This window comes from Ochlerotatus camptorhynchus, unplaced genomic scaffold (assembly GCF_037179485.1).
Source record: "Ochlerotatus camptorhynchus isolate MF236.1 unplaced genomic scaffold, CSIRO-AGI_Acam_v1.1 ptg000228l, whole genome shotgun sequence".
In the NCBI taxonomy this organism is placed as follows: Eukaryota; Metazoa; Arthropoda; class Insecta; order Diptera; family Culicidae; genus Ochlerotatus; species Ochlerotatus camptorhynchus.
The window spans coordinates 1,342,898-1,360,810 of NW_027040718.1; the positions used below are offsets into that span (position 1 = coordinate 1,342,898).

A 17,913-nucleotide genomic window follows, 5' to 3' on the forward strand; every position below is an offset into this window, starting at 1 on the left:
TTAATAAAATAAATCCCAGTAAAATCTTCAACTGTCCATGATCTATGGAATATGACTGTTTTGCTTCCATTGGCAGTCTAGATATATGAAAGAAAACACTAAAATACAGCAGGGGTCATAAAAAAAATGTTGGTTGTATCAAATAGATCGTTGGTTAGTTGTAGCATTTCGTTGTTTATTTCAACCAACGAATTAGTTGGCATTGAACTAAACTTTGTTTGGAATACACTATATGATTTGTTTGAATTTACCTATGTTTTATCAGCTGTCAAAATCAAACAACCAACATTATGGTTATTTAAAACAAATGTTTGTTGAATTTAGGTTGGAAACAGAAACAATAAACAACCTCACATTTTAGTTTATTTCAAACATCAAAGTTTGTCAGGGTAAACTAGAGATATGTTTGTGTAACTTTCAACATGGAAATTTGGTTGAAGCAACCTAAAATATGGTTGTTTTTACCATACTTTTCTCTCCGTGTATTAGTACTGAGGGTCTCGCTCAACTGACGGTCAAACTTTGAGTTATTTCAAGTAACCGTGTTTTAATGAGCCACTTTCAAAATCAATTTTGCCCAAAAATTTGTTTACATATTTTTCTTTTCCGCGCGCAATTTTCCGGACTGCAGACAGTGCAGTGGCTTCAGTCGCCTTCCCTGTTCCAGTTCCAGCGCTAATCGTGTGGTGGTGTGGTTCCAGCTCGGATATTGTCCTTTTATTTTATTATTGGTTTCCCGATACTGATTGACGACCAGGACGATTTGTTTCCTACTTAGTAGATATATATATTTGAATGTTTTATTGTGCTTTGAACGAGATATAATACGGACTGGGTGAAGTTTGTAGCGGAGCTTCCGTTCGGACTACGGACGCTTTGAACGATTGACGATATACAGAGGTCTATTTTCGGAAAATAAACTGTTAGCGGTTCAAGATTTACGAATATACGATATAAGATATATAGACATAATGGCTGTAAGTATACCTAAAGCATTTTACGAAAAAAATTGTTGGAAAAATGTTATTTTCATTTGGCGCGCTAAAGCTGGCATATGAGGACTCCCGAATGTCGATGGACAGCGACCTGTCAAATTTGTCACCTTGCAAGCCGGTCACAAGCGACAATAAAACAACAACACCGACAACAAACAACATCTCGTCATCACTGTCAACGAAGGAGCGTTGTCTCCTCGACGAAGAGACGGAAGCATTATCCACCAGCGTTAGTATTGCAAAGGATTTTAACCCGGAATGGAAACCGGAAGGAGAATCTAGGAGACCACCAAAGGTTAGCTGCAGTCAAAGTTGGGTCGATATAGTTGAAGCAGAGGCTAACGTAGACCTGAATTCGGTAAGTACTTGTTTGCTAACATGTGCATGGCACATAATTGATGGCGTCGGTCTATTGTTTTGTGTTGATTGAATTGTACTTCGATAGCAAGACAAGATAGGCGAACTGAAGCAGTGCAAATCGGGCTCGGAGTTGGCTGGATCGGATAGCAAGATGTCCATGGATGAAAGCAGCAACAGCAACGTCAGTCTTCGATCTAGCGGCTCCGGCCGACAAATTGAAATAGATATTCTCGGTAAAGAAGTCTACTTAGGATGAGTTATTGTTTTGAGGTTATAAAGGGTATTTGTCTGTTTTCAGATTCGGCCAACGTGGAGAAATACGAGAAATTGATTCGCGATGAGAAGATTAAGTCACCATTCAAGCGGCGCCTTTCCGGTGGTGGTGAGGACGACGAGACTGGCGATGGCCATGCCAAGTTTGACGATGTGGAGACAAGTGGCGATGGAACACCGCAGCACAAGAAGACCAAAACCGACGAAAACTGTCACGGTCAGGAGCGTTTCCGGCGGGAAAGTTCTTCCAGCTCGGGCGATGGCAGTAGCCAAAGTAGTCGCAAACCGATCGAATTCGAAAAGGATTCAGCCATCCTTGAGCGTCGTCAGAAGCAAATCGATTACGGCAAAAATACGCTTGGCTATGAGAACTATCTGGAACAGGTGCCGAGGTGGGTTTGCTTTGTTTCTTGATTTTGTTCAGGTTGTGCGTGTGTTAATGGCGGTGGGTATTTTATTTCGATAGGGACCAACGCACCAAGGATCACCCAAAGACGCCACCGAAGCACATTAAATACAGCCGCCGGGCTTGGGATGGAGTGGTGAAGGTGTGGCGTAAGCAGTTGCATTGCTTCGACCCGGATGGCAAGTGAGTCCTGGGCTGTTTATTATATTTATTTTATTATAAGTGTTATTTTTGAAAGCTCACGGGTTGAAAGGATGTGACCAGTCTACGAATGGCGTGGATTTCTTGTCGTTTTTTTTTTGTCCATTAATATTAAGCAAAATCGTCAAAGAGCCCGAGAAAATGCATAGAGGAGCAAATTGTAAATGCCTTCCGTGGATCATGTCCGCATGATTTTCAGTCCAATGTCTATAATTTATCTGAAATTTCCTAAAAACCTTAAGACATACAATAATTCTGAAAATTTCTCGAAAGTTCCCTGAATATTTTTTCTAGATGCCTCAAAATTTGCCTCAAGTTCCATGAAAACTTGTCTAAAGTTCCCTTACAACTTGTCTCAAGTACCCTAAAAGCTTCTCTCAAGTTCCCTGCAAACATCACGGAAGTTACCTGAAAACTTGTCTGAAGTTCCCTGAAAACATTACGGAAGTTCCGTGATAACTTGTCTCTAGTTCACTGAAAACTTATCTCAATTTTCCTGAACTTGGCTCAAGTTCCCTGAATACATCTGTTAGGCTATGGTCCAACAGGAATTTTCAATTAAATTTGAGAGATGATTTTTTTTTAAATAACTGCTTGCCTAGCTTGTTCATTTCTGATAGACGAGGGCTAAAATTTTAACAACTACTGCAGAATACTGTTCGATATTATAATCAGTCGATCAATAACTAGCTGCCTGTACACTTGTCTATAGCTCTCTGAATATGTCTTCATTGAAAACTTGTCTGGAATTCCTTGAAATTTCCTGACGTTCTTTGAAATGTGAAAACCCAAAGTTCCATGTTACTTGAGGTGTATTTCGCTTCTTGCATCATATTCCCTGATCTTCTTGGTTGAAGTTCCCTGAGCTTCTTGGTTGAAGTTTCATGAGCTGATAGGATGAAGTTCCCTAAAATTCTTGGATAAAGTTCTCATAACTTCTTGAATAAAATTCCATAAATTGATCTGAAGTTTTGTGAGCTGCTTAGTTATAGTTCATTGAGCTTCATGGATGATGTTTCTTAAGCTTCTTCGATGTTATGAAGTTCTCTACATAAAGTTTCTTGAACGTTTTGGATGAAGTTCATTGAGCTTCTTGTTTGAATTTTCTTGAGGATCTTTAATGAAGTTCCTAAGTTTATTGGATGAAACAGGCATGGTAGCGTGAGTGGGAAGAAAATAATAGATCTGAATAGACAGCAGGATAAATAGGGATGTTCAAGATATCTTGCAAAGCACATTAATAGGGTTGCGTAGCGAAAGATAAGGAATGCACGGTGTCTCTGGAAGAAACACTCGGATCACTTTGAAACTAGCCTCAAACGAAAGAGGGTCACCTATGATTTCGTTTGTAATCCTATTGTTTATAATATTGTTATCCTACCAGCGACACCGTGAATGAGTGGGATAAATATAAGATTTTCTGGTTTTTTAAATAATTGATATGGATGTGTATCCACAAATTTGATAAACTATATGGGGATAGGATGAAGTTCCCTGAACTGCTTGAATTAAGTTCTCTGAATCTCTTAGATGAAGTTCTTTCGAGCTTCTCGGGTGAAGTATGTTTCTTGAAAATCTTGGATATTTTTTGGAGCTTTTTGGATGAATTTCCTGTATGAATTTTCTTGAGCTTCTCGACTGAAGTTTTCTGAACCTTGGATAAATATCCCAGAGCTTCGTGTTTGAAGTTCTCTTTACTTCTTGAATTTCTTGGAGTTCATTAATGAAGTTTCCTGAACCTTGGATAACGTTCCTAGAACTTCTTGGCTGAAGCTCCCTGAACTTCTTGAATGACTTACTTATCCGACATCCCTCAGGATTGCACCTGCATCACAATGTTACGCCAATTCACTCGGTCCGTGGCTGCTTGTCTCCAATTTCTTGACAGTCCCACACTTCCAAGATCCTGCTCCACTTGGTCTAACCACCTTGCTCGCTGTGCTCCTCTTCGTCTTGTACCGGCCGGATTCGAGGAAAACACCATTTTTGCGGCATTGTTGTCCGGCATTCTTAAAACGTGTCCCGCCCATCGTACCCGTCCAGCTTTCGCCACTTTCTGGTGCATCCCTCGCCTCCATACACCGTTCTCACATACCCCGCCAAAGATGGTCCTAAGCACTCGTCTTTCGAAAACACCCAGTGCTTGCAGGTCCTCCTCGAGCATCGTCCATCAGCGTCTTGTACATGGTCTTATCAGCGTCTTGTACATGGTCTTATCAGCGTCTTGTACATGGTACATTTAGTACGGAGGTGAAGTTTACCCGACCTCAGGGTCTTGTGGAGTCCGTAGTAAGCACGACTTCCGGCAATAATACGCCGACGATTTTCTCTGCTGCAGTTGTTATCTGACGTCACCAATGGTCCGAGGTACACAAATTTATTCACCACCTCGAACTCATCTCCGTCGATTGTCACGCTTCTGTCTATGCGAGCCCTATCTCGCTCGGTTCCGCCAGCTAACAGATACTTTGTCTTCGACGTATTCACCTTTAATCCAGCCTGGTGTACTGCTCCGCCACGGCCTGAAACGTTCTTCCGACAATGTCCACGTCGTCAGCGAAGCAGATGAACTGGCTGGACTTCGTGAAGATCGCACGTTTCATAACACCATCTAGCGCAATGTTGAACAGGAGGCAGGAAAGACCATCGCCTTGTCGAAGTCCTTAGCGAGTTTCAAACGTGTCCGATAACGCACCCGATATCTTCACGCAGCACTGTACACCATCCATCGTAGCCCTGATCAGTCTGGCCAGCTTCCCGTTCTCGTCCATAATCTTCCATAGCTCTTCACGGTCAATAGTATCATAAGCGGCCTTGAAATCGATGAATAGGTGGTGCGTAGGGACTTGATATTCACGACACTTTTGGAGGATCTGCCGCAACGTAAAGATTTGGTCCGTTGTCGATCGCCCGTCCACAAAACCGGCTTGATAACTTCCCACAAATCTGCTTGCTAGCGGCGATAAACGGCGAAAGATGATCTGGGAAAGCACTTTGTAAGCCGCGTTAAGAATAGTAATCGCTCGATAGTTCTCACATTCTAGTTTGTCGCCTTTTTATATACTGGGCATATTGCTCCCTCTTTCCACTCCGCCGGTAGCTGTTCTGTATCCCAGATCCTGACTATCAGTCGGTGCAGACAGGTGGTCAATTTATCCGGGCCCATTTTGCTAAGTTCCGCTCCGATACCATCTTTCCCAGCTGCTTTGTTGTTCTTAAGCTATCGGATAGCATCCTTAACTTCACCTATTGGGGGAACCTCCTGTCGCCTTGGTCCTCCGCCTCTGCGCCGTTCAGATGTTCATCGTAGTGCTGCAATGCGTTCGTCCGTTAAGATACCCCCTTCCTTATCCCGACACATTTCGGCTCGCGGCACAAAGCCTTGGCGGGATGCGTTGAGTTTCTTGTAGAACTTGCGTGTTTCTTGAGAACGATACAGCTGCTCCATTTCTTCGCACTCCAGCTCTTCCAGGTGGCGCTTCTTATCCCGGAAAAGATGGGTTTGCCGTCTTCGTTTCTGTTTATATCGCTCCACATTATGACGGTTTCCTTGCCGTTCCGCCGCCCGCGCTGCGTTCTTCTCGTCGAAAACCGTCTGACACTCTTCGTCGAACCAATCGTTCCGTCGATTCCGCTCAACGAACCCAACGGCGCCTTCAGCAGCAGTCCTCAAGAGGGGCTTCGGTGAGCTCTCCCTCATCCGGCAACGCTGCGTCGAGGCATTGCACGTACTCAGTTTGCGACTTCGGGCAGCTTCAGTCGCTCCAGATTGTACCGTGGCGGGCGTCGGTACCGAATGTTGTTGGCAACGGAAAGTTTTTGGCGCACTTTGACCATTAGAAGGTAGTGGTCCGAATCGATATTTGCGCCGCGATAGGTCCTGACGTCGATAATGTCCGAGAAGTGCCTTCCGTCGATCAAAACGTGGTCGATTTACGATTCTGTCGGCTGCGGTGATCTCCAGGTGTACCGATATGGGAGGCTATGCTGGAAGTAGGTACTACGTATGGCCATGTTCTTAGAGGCGGCGAAATCGATGAGTCAGTTGGTGAGCGCTAAACTTTCCAATAACCGGTCTGAATTCCTCCTCCTGGCCGACCTGAGCGTTAAGATCTCCGAAGACGATTTTGACGTCATGGCTTGGGCAGCTGTCGTATTCCCGTTCCAGCTGCGCGTAGGATCGTTATCGTCATCGTCACTTGCTACGTGAGGGGGCTGTGCACGTTGATTATGCTGACATTGATGAAACGGCCCTTGATCCTCAACTTGCACATTCTGCTATCGATTGGCCACCAACCAATCATGCGCTTCTGCATTTCGCCCATCACGATGAAAGCTGTACCAACAATCAATACGAAACTAACGATTTTAAAATGGCTCACTACTTGACTAGCCTATTGGTCCCAAGCAAATCCATTAACGTACCTCATTCTAGTCGAAATTCTAGTACTACAATATTTTGTTTTAATTCGCTATCAAAGTTTGACAGATAAAATGAGGGGTTCATGGATTTTCCTATGTTTCGAGGGGTGCATCGATTAGCTTGGGACCGAAGATAGTACCAGAGCTGAGCCAAAGAGTTGAGCACCTTTTTTCGGGACCTACTAGTCTTAGAGTTACCTCTATGGTATTACCATCCCTATACGTATGTACCGACGATCCCTTCCAGCAAACCTCCTGCAGCGCTACGATGTCGAACTTGCGGACCCTCAATAAATCGGAAAGAATGCGGGTACTTCCCAAGAAATTGAGAGACTTGCAGTTCCATGTTTCGAGTTTGTAATCGTTAGTCCGTTTCCGTTGCTTGGGTCAATGCCGATTGTTCCGGTCCGTATTTACTTTGCTTGCTTCCTGTACTTTTGTTTTTTTTTACGGCTGGCTTGTAGGGCCTGCACCAACCCCCTTTGTCTCGCCGGGGGACCATCGTGCACAGCACTGTTTAGAGTCCCACGCTGGTACCAGAACGTTGATCAGCCGCTCCATACATGGAGAACAGACGCCGTTTTGCGCCGCACCTCCATGGTGAACAGACGCTCGAAGACTGCACTCTCCGGAGAGAGGATTCGGGGGCCTTCCCTGTCAGCATACGACCAAGGTCCCACCGGGGTTGGACCCGATCTTCCCTATGATTACTATGGTAGAGGCAAAGGACCGCTAATGGGGTCTATTTTATACCTGCAGATACGCGAAGTCGTTTACCAGCCAATGAATACTTCTTGAATGAAGTTGCCTAATTGTCTTTGATGAAGTTTTTGATACTTCTTGGCAGTGGCGTCGTCCTAACCTCAATCTACTTGTTCAACAACTCTCAAAACGTAAACAAACAACACAATATTTGTCCAATGCATACGAATCAGTGAAACTAGAAGACCCTACGCCCTTTGAAACTGATTGGAACGTAAACAAGACCCTAAATAACGTTTTCAAAGTTGTTGAACAGGTAAAAAGTGAGGTTACGCGACGCCACTGCTTCTTGGATGAAGTTTCTTGATCTTCTTGATATTCTGTATAAAGCAGCTTGAATTTATTGGATAAAGGTTCTGAGCTTTTTGGATGAATTTCCTTGAGATTCTTGTTTGAATTTTCTTGAGCTCCGTCGATGAAGTTCCTTGAGTGAAGTTTCTTGAATTTATTCTTGGATGAAGTTTTTTATCTTCTATAAGCTGTCCACTTCTTGGATAAAGTTTCTTTTATTTATTGAATGAAGCTCCTTGATCGTCTAAGATGAAGTGTCATTATCTTCTTGAATGAAGGTTCTTGAACTTTTTGAAGCTCCTTGAACTTTTTTGGTTGAAGTTTCATGCACTTTTTGGCCTAAGATCCTTGAGCTTTCTGGATGTACTTCTTTGAACTTCTTGCATGAAGCTCCTTGTACTTTTTGTATTGCGTTGCTTGATCTTTTTGGATGCAGTTTCTTGAACTTCTGGGATGAAGGTTCCTGGACATAGATGAATTTCCCTGTACTTTTTTGATGAAGTTACTTGAACTTCTACTGTTTTACCAGATTTATAACGAATATACGTTCTATAACTTTTTTTCGTAACCTTAAATCAGACCGATGCATAAAATGTTCATGTTTCGTCAAAGTTCAAGGCAAAGGGTGAAACGGTCAAAAACTGGTCAAATATAATTAAGTGCACACTGATTATGTTATTATATAAATGATCAAACTTTATTTCTTTTTGAAGTTCAACCACCGACAAATCCGACATGACACTTAATTCTGACTTATGCTCGAAAATCGTAAACGGCCGATTTAAATGTGCAGTGATCCGAACTGTCAAAACCACAAGATTTTTTGATCTAGATAAAAATAATTTGTCCAGAATAGATCAGACACGAACCAATTCATAACTTTTGCATGCGGGTTCATGACTTAGCTAAATATTTCCCGCGAACACGAAGCCAGATGTCAGTAGTGTGCTTTGGTCAGAAATGTTATTGTTTTTTCTATGGTCATTCATGTCGGTTTGTCGGTGGTTCAACGGCTACAAAATCCAGGAATATTATTGTATTAGGCTTCCGACTTTCCAAATGCGAACTGCCGGGCTTTGCGGTTCACACCATCCATCAGATTTTGTACCGCTGTTATATCAATTTTGGACGTTGTTGGCGGTATACCATTCCTGAGCCATATTCCCGTAGTGATAGGAAGCGAGGTCTGGCCAAAACAGCACGGAATAACTGTGTTTCTTAAAACTTGACCGTGTCAAACTCTTAACCTGGGAGGTGCTTGAAATCCGCCTTCACGTATGTTTCATCGTCCATTATGACGCAATCAATCTTGGTCAACAATGTCGTGTACAACTTACGTGCTCTTGATTTGGCCGTGGTGTTTTGCTCATCATCTCGATTGGGTGCCACTGTAACCTTGTATGTTGACAGTCCGTCTAGTTTCTTGGTTCTTTGCGCTTGATATTGTGTGTGATATTCCCAGCTTCTTTCCGACATCTCTGATGGAAAGGTTAGGATTACGCTTGAAAACGCTGACCATTCTTTTACCGGTCGCTGCGACATCCTGGTTTTGGTTTGGTTTTTTGATTCGCCATTTTGATAACTGAATGGTAAATGAAAAAAAAAAAACAAAATAGAGGCAATATTCCGTATAAAAATATTCACCAAATTTCTGTCGACCAATTTTTGACCGTTCCACCCTTTAATTTAGTTGAAACCAATTAAACGATACGAATTAAAGCTTACTGGAATTTTCAGTCGCTTCACCAGCGCTGATTGTATGACGGGTTGAAAATCAAGTGATTTATATGTAAATTGAAAAAGATTGAATTTGAATTATATAGTTGAACCTATAATGAAAAAAATAAAATAATAATTTTACATTTTATCCTTTTCAGATCGGAAGCTGATGACTGAATACTACCGACTTCTGGTCGAACTCAACGGTGAACTTTTCCATAAAAACTTCGATTACCGATCCACTTAACCTACGATGAAAGGTGTGTTTTAAAATGGTTGTAATTTGTCAACTAATGCTGCAGTCCTTTGTCCCTCACACTCAAACTAGAGTGAATCGCATTCTAGACATCTACAGGAACTAGGTTGCAATTTGTGCCTTAACGCGCACAATATATATATATATATATTTATATATATATAGTCCCTTTAGCTGGGGGTGTAAAAATAGTACAATTCCATAAGCATTGGAGTGAATCATAAACCATAAATGTTTTCAGTTATCCAGTGATTCTTATACTGCGTTGGGATAGAACTGTTTAGATAAGAAAATAAATGAAACTTTGTTATGTCCCGTGTGTGCTTCAGTAAATAAATACATAAATTTGATAACTTATGCTAAAAAGCGAACTTATTTATTTATTTCATGCTAATACTCTTCAAAAGAGCCAACATTTCATCTAGCTTTTGGTTCTGGCGAGATTCCAGCGCTTCTAATCTGGCATCGATTTTGGCTTCGAGGGCTGCAAATTTACCGTCTATATACTGTTTGGCTACTGCCTCACTCAACGAAGGTCCCCGAGGAGCACTTGAGGTACCTCCGGGATCGGCACCGGTGGTTTGTGGCGTTGGCCTTGATACATTGCTTCCGGTACCACTCGTCGATCCGGATGCGACGGAGACTGCGTTTGCGATGTTGTAGTTGAGTATATTTTGGAACGATTTGTACTTGCTCAGGTTGTTGCTGCTTGAAGTCATCGTTGATAGCAGGAATTCCTTGCACCGAGCCGCCCTTTCAGATAGTTTGGAATCGTCCACCCGGAGATCGATCATGGCCCGGTTCAGCGTACTATCGCTGGCGAACATTCCCAGTGGATTGGAATTCTTCTCCAGTACCAGGTGCAGTCCGTACAGACAAAGCTGCTCGTTGCGAGGGGAAATGTACCGAAGAATGAACTCGGCGGTTCCGCAAACCTCGAACTGCACATCGAACCGATAGAGCTGCGATCCGTCAGCGAACACCAGCTGACCGCTGTGGGTTTGGTTGTATTCTGGAATTTTTCCGACGTAGGATTCAATTCTGCTGCATTCCGCTAGTATGGCCAGTTTTATCACCTGGTACATCGGATTCACACTGATGGATTGCTCGCACGGCTCCCGGTCACTATTTGGCTCCAGCACCAGGCAGGCATCCGGATTGAGCAGTTTCTCCTGGGGAATGCTGTCGCAGAAAGGGGATGACTTATTATTTGTTAGACCTTATGGACAATATTTTGCAGGGGTAGCCAACAACTTACGTATTGGAAGTTTCATTGGCCTGTATGTTGTACGATATCTGCCGGGTTGAATCACCTTCTTTGACTGCCCAGTTGAACTTTGATCGGAACGGTGCCTTACTCATGTCCGCACAGTAACTTCCAACAGACTTGCTTTGAATTACATAAATTACAATTAAACTTACTACTAAAATGGAGCTCTTCTATTGAATGCCACTTTCGCATTGCACTATCATCGCGCGAGACTTGCACTACCAGATCCAGATCGGGACCGAGCATTGTTTACAATAACAAAAGACTTTTGTCTGAACTCTGAACATGTTCGATTAGTTCACAAAGTTGAAATGGAAATTTGCAGATTCAGAAAACAAGCTTTTCTGTTACGCGGTTATTAAATTTTCTCCAGTTTGTGTGAAATGCGCAATAAATTATTATAATAATCCTTTAGCATTCAGTTATTATCGTTATAATATTATAATAACGAAAATAACAGAATGCTGAAGGATAAAACAAAATTTTAATATTGATTGCACTGATCGACAGTTGCAAAGGGCTATGATTATTTCAACCCATGTCATGTAGCCGAGGGAGTCGAGTTGATGCCGATGATGCTAGTTTTATTAATAAATTTGATTTCCTACTTTGAATTTATTTTGAAATTGGCACCACATTATTGATTTAATCTTGAAACATGATGATTTATTCATAAAAAAACTCCTGGCGAACTAATATTAGGTTCAAAACTAAATTATTAAAATTCAAAACAATACAAAATTAAAGTCCATTTGCTAACAAATTATGTTTTTAAAAACCGTTTTTGCTAATACCACACTACCGCCATAAATCCAATATACTTTGCTCCGCTCCTACAACGATAAACGTCACTCCCGTTCCATCACTCAGCCTTCAAAAGGCGAATTTTCTTTCGGTCGTCGCTTCGCGTTTTGGTCGGTATCCCCAGTTAAAAACCGGTGAAAAGTGCCCGTTTTGGTTTCGCGGGGCACGGAATCGCTCCCGCAAATGTACATTGGAGGTTTCCGTTCCGGTGCCAGCTTACTACGCGCGTTGCTAGTGTAATTGAACGCCGAAAATAGCGGAAAATATGCTGCTGAAAAACTGCGTCCTGTGGAATTAAAGGGAATTCCTTCACATCCTTTCATCCAGCCATATCCACACACACAAACGCACACACGCGACGGCCCCAGGGGAGGTCAAGTGCAGTGAATGTTTTTTTTTTCGGTGTCTGTCCTTCCCGGAAACGGGAGTCCTCCCATGTAGGTTTCCCACTTAACTTATAAAAGAAGATCTTGGCGAAAAAGTTTGTGATATTTACCGAAACATGGATGCTGTTTACTGAAGTTGAAGAGTGATTAGGCTGCGTTTTTTTTCTCAAACAAACCTACAACGTACACATACATAGATGCGTATACTATAGTGTTAAAATGTAAACAATAAGAATCATCAACCATCGATATCAGCAACAAGAAAGAATCCACTAACAACAAACGGTGGCAGTGTTGGCGGTTTTACCAGTGTGTTAGGTGTTCATAAATAGTGTATAGAAGAAACGTGAAGCAAAGCACAAATTTTAATCTCGATTGTATTGTAATATTGTATTTTAGCCGTTAAGGATAAACTGTGTTGATTTATACGCATTTAAACCCTTCTTCCAAAGAAGGGTACATATATATTTTTAAAGAGGTGAGTCTAAGTAGGATTGTAAAATGGTTGTAGTTGATTTTCACAAAATTCTAAATGAACATAAAATAATATAATAAAACATAAAACAACATTTTCGTATGCAAAATTACAATTCCGGATTTATTAGAATTAATAATTCAGTACTAATATTTGAAAACGGCGCAAAAGCCATTTGTAAACAAATGGTTTGTGGGCCCTTTACTCGCTACTCGAAGTACACCCACGCAAACCAACAGCATCGTCAGGAAGGGGAAGATTTCCCCTTTAGGGTCCTTATATATTCAGTTAAGTCCTTCAAACTTCAGGGAAGTCCTTAGATCTTCGAGAAAGTTCTTCGAACTTGAAGGAAGTCTTACGAACTTGTGAGAATTTCTACGAACTTCGTGGTACTTCTACGATATTTAAGAAATTCCTATGAATTTCAAAAAACTCCGAACTTCAGGGAAGTCTTAAGATCTTAAAAAAGTCCTTCGAACTTCGGGGAAGTCCCATGAAATTCAGGCAAAACAAACTTCAATGAACCCTTCAGGAAAGACCTTAACGCTTCAGAGAAGTTCTACGAACCTTAGGGAGTTTCTATGAACTTCAGCAGTCAGTCTTTTTAATAATAAGAGTTATCAAACCAGCGTTCCTTATGAAATCTTTTAATCATATGATTTTGAAATCATGTTGTAATCAAAACTCCGCTAAATAAGATCCTTAATCGTTGACAATTTGCGGAAAATTTAAACAAACTGGAAATCCGTAAAATTGTTAGAAGCAAAGGTTTGTTTAAAGAGTCCTCATTCATATCACACTTCGCAATTTCACCATGAGATAAACTAGCCCGTTGGCTAAAAATCTCAATAATAAAGTTAAAAAAATCGCAGTTTCAAAAACAGAAGTCTCAAGATTTAGGGACTTATAGATCTCTAAATTTCAGACATTAGATAGGGCTCCGCGCTAGTCCGTCGTATCTCAGCTTTTCTTCGTCATACACTCATAAAATCGCTCATTTTACAGGTTATCGCAAATGTTTCAGTGTCAATCGTAATTAATCTTGTAAGCAACGATGTTTTTGCAAAAATATGAGTGAAAACGCTTTGCTATTATAGTTTTAGCACATAGAACGGAAATAGGCGCCATGAAGTAGCGCGGCTCCTTTCTCTATACAGCAAACAATCAGATAAAGATTTCACGGGCATTCACAAGAACCTTCATACCTATTTTGGTTTGTGAAATTTCGCATTGCGCGAAGAATGATGGTACAAGGATTCACTTTATTTTTTAATTAATTTTTTTTTTTTAAATAAATGGTTTTTAAAACCAGGAAATTTTTAAATCATTGACCAGGAAAACCAGGAAAATACCAGGAATTTCAAAATGGAAATTTACTTGCCACCCTGAAGTTATCTCTTCAAATTACCCTACAATAAGAGTTTGTCCCCAATAAGCTTTAATCCCATATGGTACGTGTATTCCTTAATACCGCTTATACGGAAGCTCTGTATCTTCCGGTGGACCAACTAGTCACAACTCCAAATGACGGCAATCGAATGTGCAGAAAGGCAGCAGCTTCCACAATATTGCACTCATTCAACACACATGGGCCGGGACCAACGGCTTTACTTCCCTTCCGAAGGAAGTCGTGACCAGAGATTTTTATGCCTCAGAAAAATCTCACTGACCTCGGTTGGGATTGAACCTAGACCCATTGGGGTGAGAAAGCAGTCACGCTTACCACTACACCACCGGCGCCGACTTGGAATGCTTCCGATGAATTTCTGCATTCATTTGAATCTTTTTAGTTAACTGAAACAAATAGAAATTTCGTATTTAATAATAACAAAATATTTTGTTAATTTAAGCTTCAGTGTTTCTGCGTGTACCATAGAGGTAACTCTAAGATCAAAAGGTTCCGAAGAAACGTGCTCAACTTTTTGGCTCAGCTCTGGTACCAACAATCAATACGAAACTAACTATTTTAAATTGGCTCACTACTTGACTAGCCTATTGGTCCCAAGCTAATCGATTAACGTACCCCATTCTAGTCAAAATTCTAGTACTACACTATGTTTGTTTTGATTCGCTATGAAAGTTTGACAGATAAAATGAGGGTGTTTGTGCAACGTCATCTACATGTACAACTACCCTACCCACTGTAGCTACTATACAAACGAATACAAATAAACAATATATCAGTATCTCGAATACCTCCGCCATGGCAGGACGGTCAAGCAAACTGTGTGTTTTATTAATTTCATTTCCGTACCTATCACAACGATCATAAACACAACGTAGGATCCCGCCCGTGCGCGATCAGAGGGGTTAGTGGTTTTTCCTATGTTTCGAGGGGTGAATCGTTTAGCTTGGGACCGAAGACAGTACCAGAGCTGAGCCAAAAAGTTGAGCACGTTTCTTCGGGACCTTCTAGTCTTAGAGTTACCTCGATGATAATACGCTACTATTGGATTGTACTAGTATTTTCACCAAATGTACTAGAATGTTTTGGTTCTATCTCTTTCACTCTACTCTGTAACCGTTTGGTCACAAGTTCATAGATTTTTGTCATTTATATTATATATTCAGAACCTTCACGTTTCTTGTGCAAGAACAGCAGTATACCACAGAAGGGATAGGGTTCTGTACCGCTGTGAAAATGTTGTGCGTTATGTCCACAATAGAACTACAAACAACTATAGAAAACTAGGATGACGGGATGAAAAAAAATTGGGGAGAAGAACGGCAATTGCCCAAAATCGGCCTCTTTTAATATCAGGCGTCCGTGTGCTAAGACGCATTTTAATTAGCTTTTTTTTTTTTAGTTCTTTATTAAGGGGGTATTCCCGATCTTTTTTTTCAAAAAATCAAATTTTTTTTTTCACGTTTTTTTGTACTTTAGACTATATACTTTCATCCCCCCAAGCCGTTTTCCGATCAGCGAATTCGGTGTCCAGGCATAGCTGACTAATGGTAAGAACCCCCAAATGGTTTTAACTAAAGTCAAAACTTTAAACGCGTTTTTCTCGAAACCACATTTTTTTTATCGGGCGAAGATTTTTCTCAGAAACTATAAGAGATATTGACTTGAATCTTTGCGCATTTTGTTCCTTATTAAATTCTTTGGAGCTTCTCCCACTTTCAGTCAAAAATATTAACATTTAACATTGTTTTAAGCACCTTAAAGCTGCAAAAAAGCGGGCTAAAAATCGCCTGTTTTTTCATATGGCCGCCATTTTGTTAATTTGCAAGATTTTTTGCTGCCAACGGGAGAAGCTCCAGAGAATCTTATGCAGATTATAATTTCATCACGAAATCTGTTTCAGATGAAGCCGTTCCAGAGAAAAGTCTTCGCCCGTCCAGGCGTTTGCGGCGAACAGGGGTCTGTTTGCCACCATTTTGTGACGTCAATAATGTCTTTTTTTATGTCGAAAAAAATTTATTTGTAAACTTTAATGTTCAATAAACAAGAATCCCAAAGAGTTAGGCGCATTACTATTCATTTTCCTTGGAAAAAATTAATTGAAAAACAGGCCGAAAAAAGGCAAAAGATTGGGAATACCCCCTTAAGGAGATTTTTAGCCTATGGCTAGTTCATCTCCGAAGAAAGGAGAGGGCTCAGAGTGAGTAACCTCTAGATACATGGTACATTTAGTTAATAACTTTGGTTGCTGGCTCTTCAACTTTTATGAAAAAATAACAATATATAAAATAATGAAACAGAAGAACAACAGAAAACAAAATGATTTAAGACAAGCTACAAACGATTAATCCAAACAAAACAGAGCTCAGCTGGCATGGGTCCAATAGGGGAAATCCATCCAGCTGAGATGTCCCGACGGCCGAAAGAAATTCCTGCTATACCGAGTGGTAGATTTTGGTTTCTTTTAAGAAGGTTACTAGTGCTGCCGAGACCGAAGTGTCATTCCCGAGCAGATCGCTGATGCTGGAAGTTAGGCAGAGTGACTCCCGAAGATTTTGGAATTCCGGGCAGTTGCACAGGATGTGTTCGACGGTGTAGGGTACCCCACAGATGATGCAGCTTCTGCGGAACGGCAGGCCACCATAGTTATAGTAGAGTTTAGTGTGCCCGGTTCGAAGCCGCGAAATCACGCGTTGATGCCTCAGGTTGTCCAGTTCTCTCCATGGTTCAGTTGACCCTTTTACTTTGCGGATGAAGGCAGTTCTGTTGCGGAACCACTCAGCTTCCCATGTCGCTCGAATGGTCCGCATGATCCACCGTCTGACGTCCTGTAGGGGTACCTTGTTGGTGAGTCTGGGACCCGATGTCCCGGCTCCGGCAAGGTGATCAGCAGACTCGTTACCTGGCACTCCGCAGTGTCCGGGAATCCATGTGTACACGGTGTTCGGTGGGGCGTACTTGATAATCGCCTGGATCCATGGGTGTTTTGGTGCTTCCGAGGTGATTGCTTGAACGACGCTGTGTGAGTCAGTTAATATAAGTATCGGTTTGTTGGCTGGCGTCATAGCGGCACGGAAGATCGCTGCAGCCTCGGCCGAGAAAACCGAGCATTGTGGAGGAAGACTGCTGCTTTCAGCAATACCGTCTCCAAAAATCCCGATACCTACTCCGTTTATCGATCGGGAGCCGTCGGTGTACCGATGTACGTGGTCGGCATAGTTGGAACCAAGTAACTCGGCGACCGATCTGCGCAAAATGATGGATGCATCCCCTGCTTTGAAGCGGTTCTTGATCCGATTGTCCAATTGGATTCGTGAAGAGTGCCAACTTTTCTCTCCATGCCAATGGACTTTGGCCACTGGGGGGAGGTCGATGTCGGCGGCCGTGCGGAGGACTCTGTTCCCCTCGTCGAGGAGAAAGATCCTATTGTTTCCGGAGGTCTTGGCGGAAAAGGCGGCGCCTTTTATGGCAATATTTGCTTTTAAGCAGAACCGGAAAGGAAGAAGACCCGCTTCGATGCATGCGGCGTCTGCTGGAGTGGATGGCAGCAGACCAGATATGATGCGGATGTAGCTGTTGTAGACTGGTGCTAGGGTTCTAATCAGCTTCTCGGAAGCGATGCAAGTAATTTCCGTCCCGTAAAGCAACCTACTGTCGATTATGGCTCGCGCCACCCGGAACCGAACATCGCGGTTGTTTTTTAATTAGCTAAGTGCAGTGGTTGCTGTTTTTGAACGTGAATCAGGACCCCCCCCCCCCCTCCCCCCCTAGCAACAGCTAGTGTGCGCTAGGGAAATTTAACGTTCAGGACCTCTTTTTTATGTTGGACCTTAAAAAGGTTATCCGTCAGCACACGGCCGGCTCGTAAACTTGGAAACAGTTTCCGAG

At 42.0% G+C, this 17,913-nt stretch overlaps 3 protein-coding genes across 4 annotated transcripts in view; 2 read left to right on the top strand and 1 right to left on the bottom strand.

The window, feature by feature from the left end:
• Window positions 1-648: 648 nt before the first annotated feature.
• On the top strand, window positions 649-9,943 carry Slbp (Stem-loop binding protein). Its single transcript, XM_065225360.1, has 6 exons — window positions 649-977; window positions 1,048-1,353; window positions 1,441-1,588; window positions 1,654-2,020; window positions 2,095-2,217; window positions 9,588-9,943. Exons 1-6 carry the CDS (start codon window positions 972-974, stop codon window positions 9,604-9,606), a joined length of 969 nt encoding a protein of 322 aa, XP_065081432.1. The 5' UTR covers window positions 649-971; the 3' UTR covers window positions 9,607-9,943.
• An 87-nt stretch (window positions 9,944-10,030) lies between these two features.
• Window positions 10,031-17,913, bottom strand: part of LOC135704000 (uncharacterized) — a 383,333-nt gene continuing 375,450 nt past the window's right edge. The window contains exons 2-3 of one of the 2 annotated variants that reach the window (XM_065225363.1): window positions 10,944-11,106; window positions 10,031-10,867 (exon numbers count right to left, since the gene is read on the bottom strand). In XM_065225363.1, the coding sequence (XP_065081435.1) occupies window positions 10,066-10,867; window positions 10,944-11,047 (906 nt within the window). In that variant the 5' untranslated portion in view covers window positions 11,048-11,106 and the 3' untranslated portion in view covers window positions 10,031-10,065. Of the gene's footprint in view, window positions 10,868-10,943; window positions 11,139-17,913 lie in introns of those variants that run through there. The other variant, XM_065225362.1, reaches the window with a different exon arrangement.
• Window positions 11,846-17,913, top strand: part of disp (dispatched) — a 37,365-nt gene continuing 31,297 nt past the window's right edge. The window contains exon 1 of the mRNA XM_065225342.1: window positions 11,846-12,623. The gene's annotated coding sequence lies outside the window, so the exon portion shown is untranslated. The remainder of the gene's footprint in view (window positions 12,624-17,913) is intronic.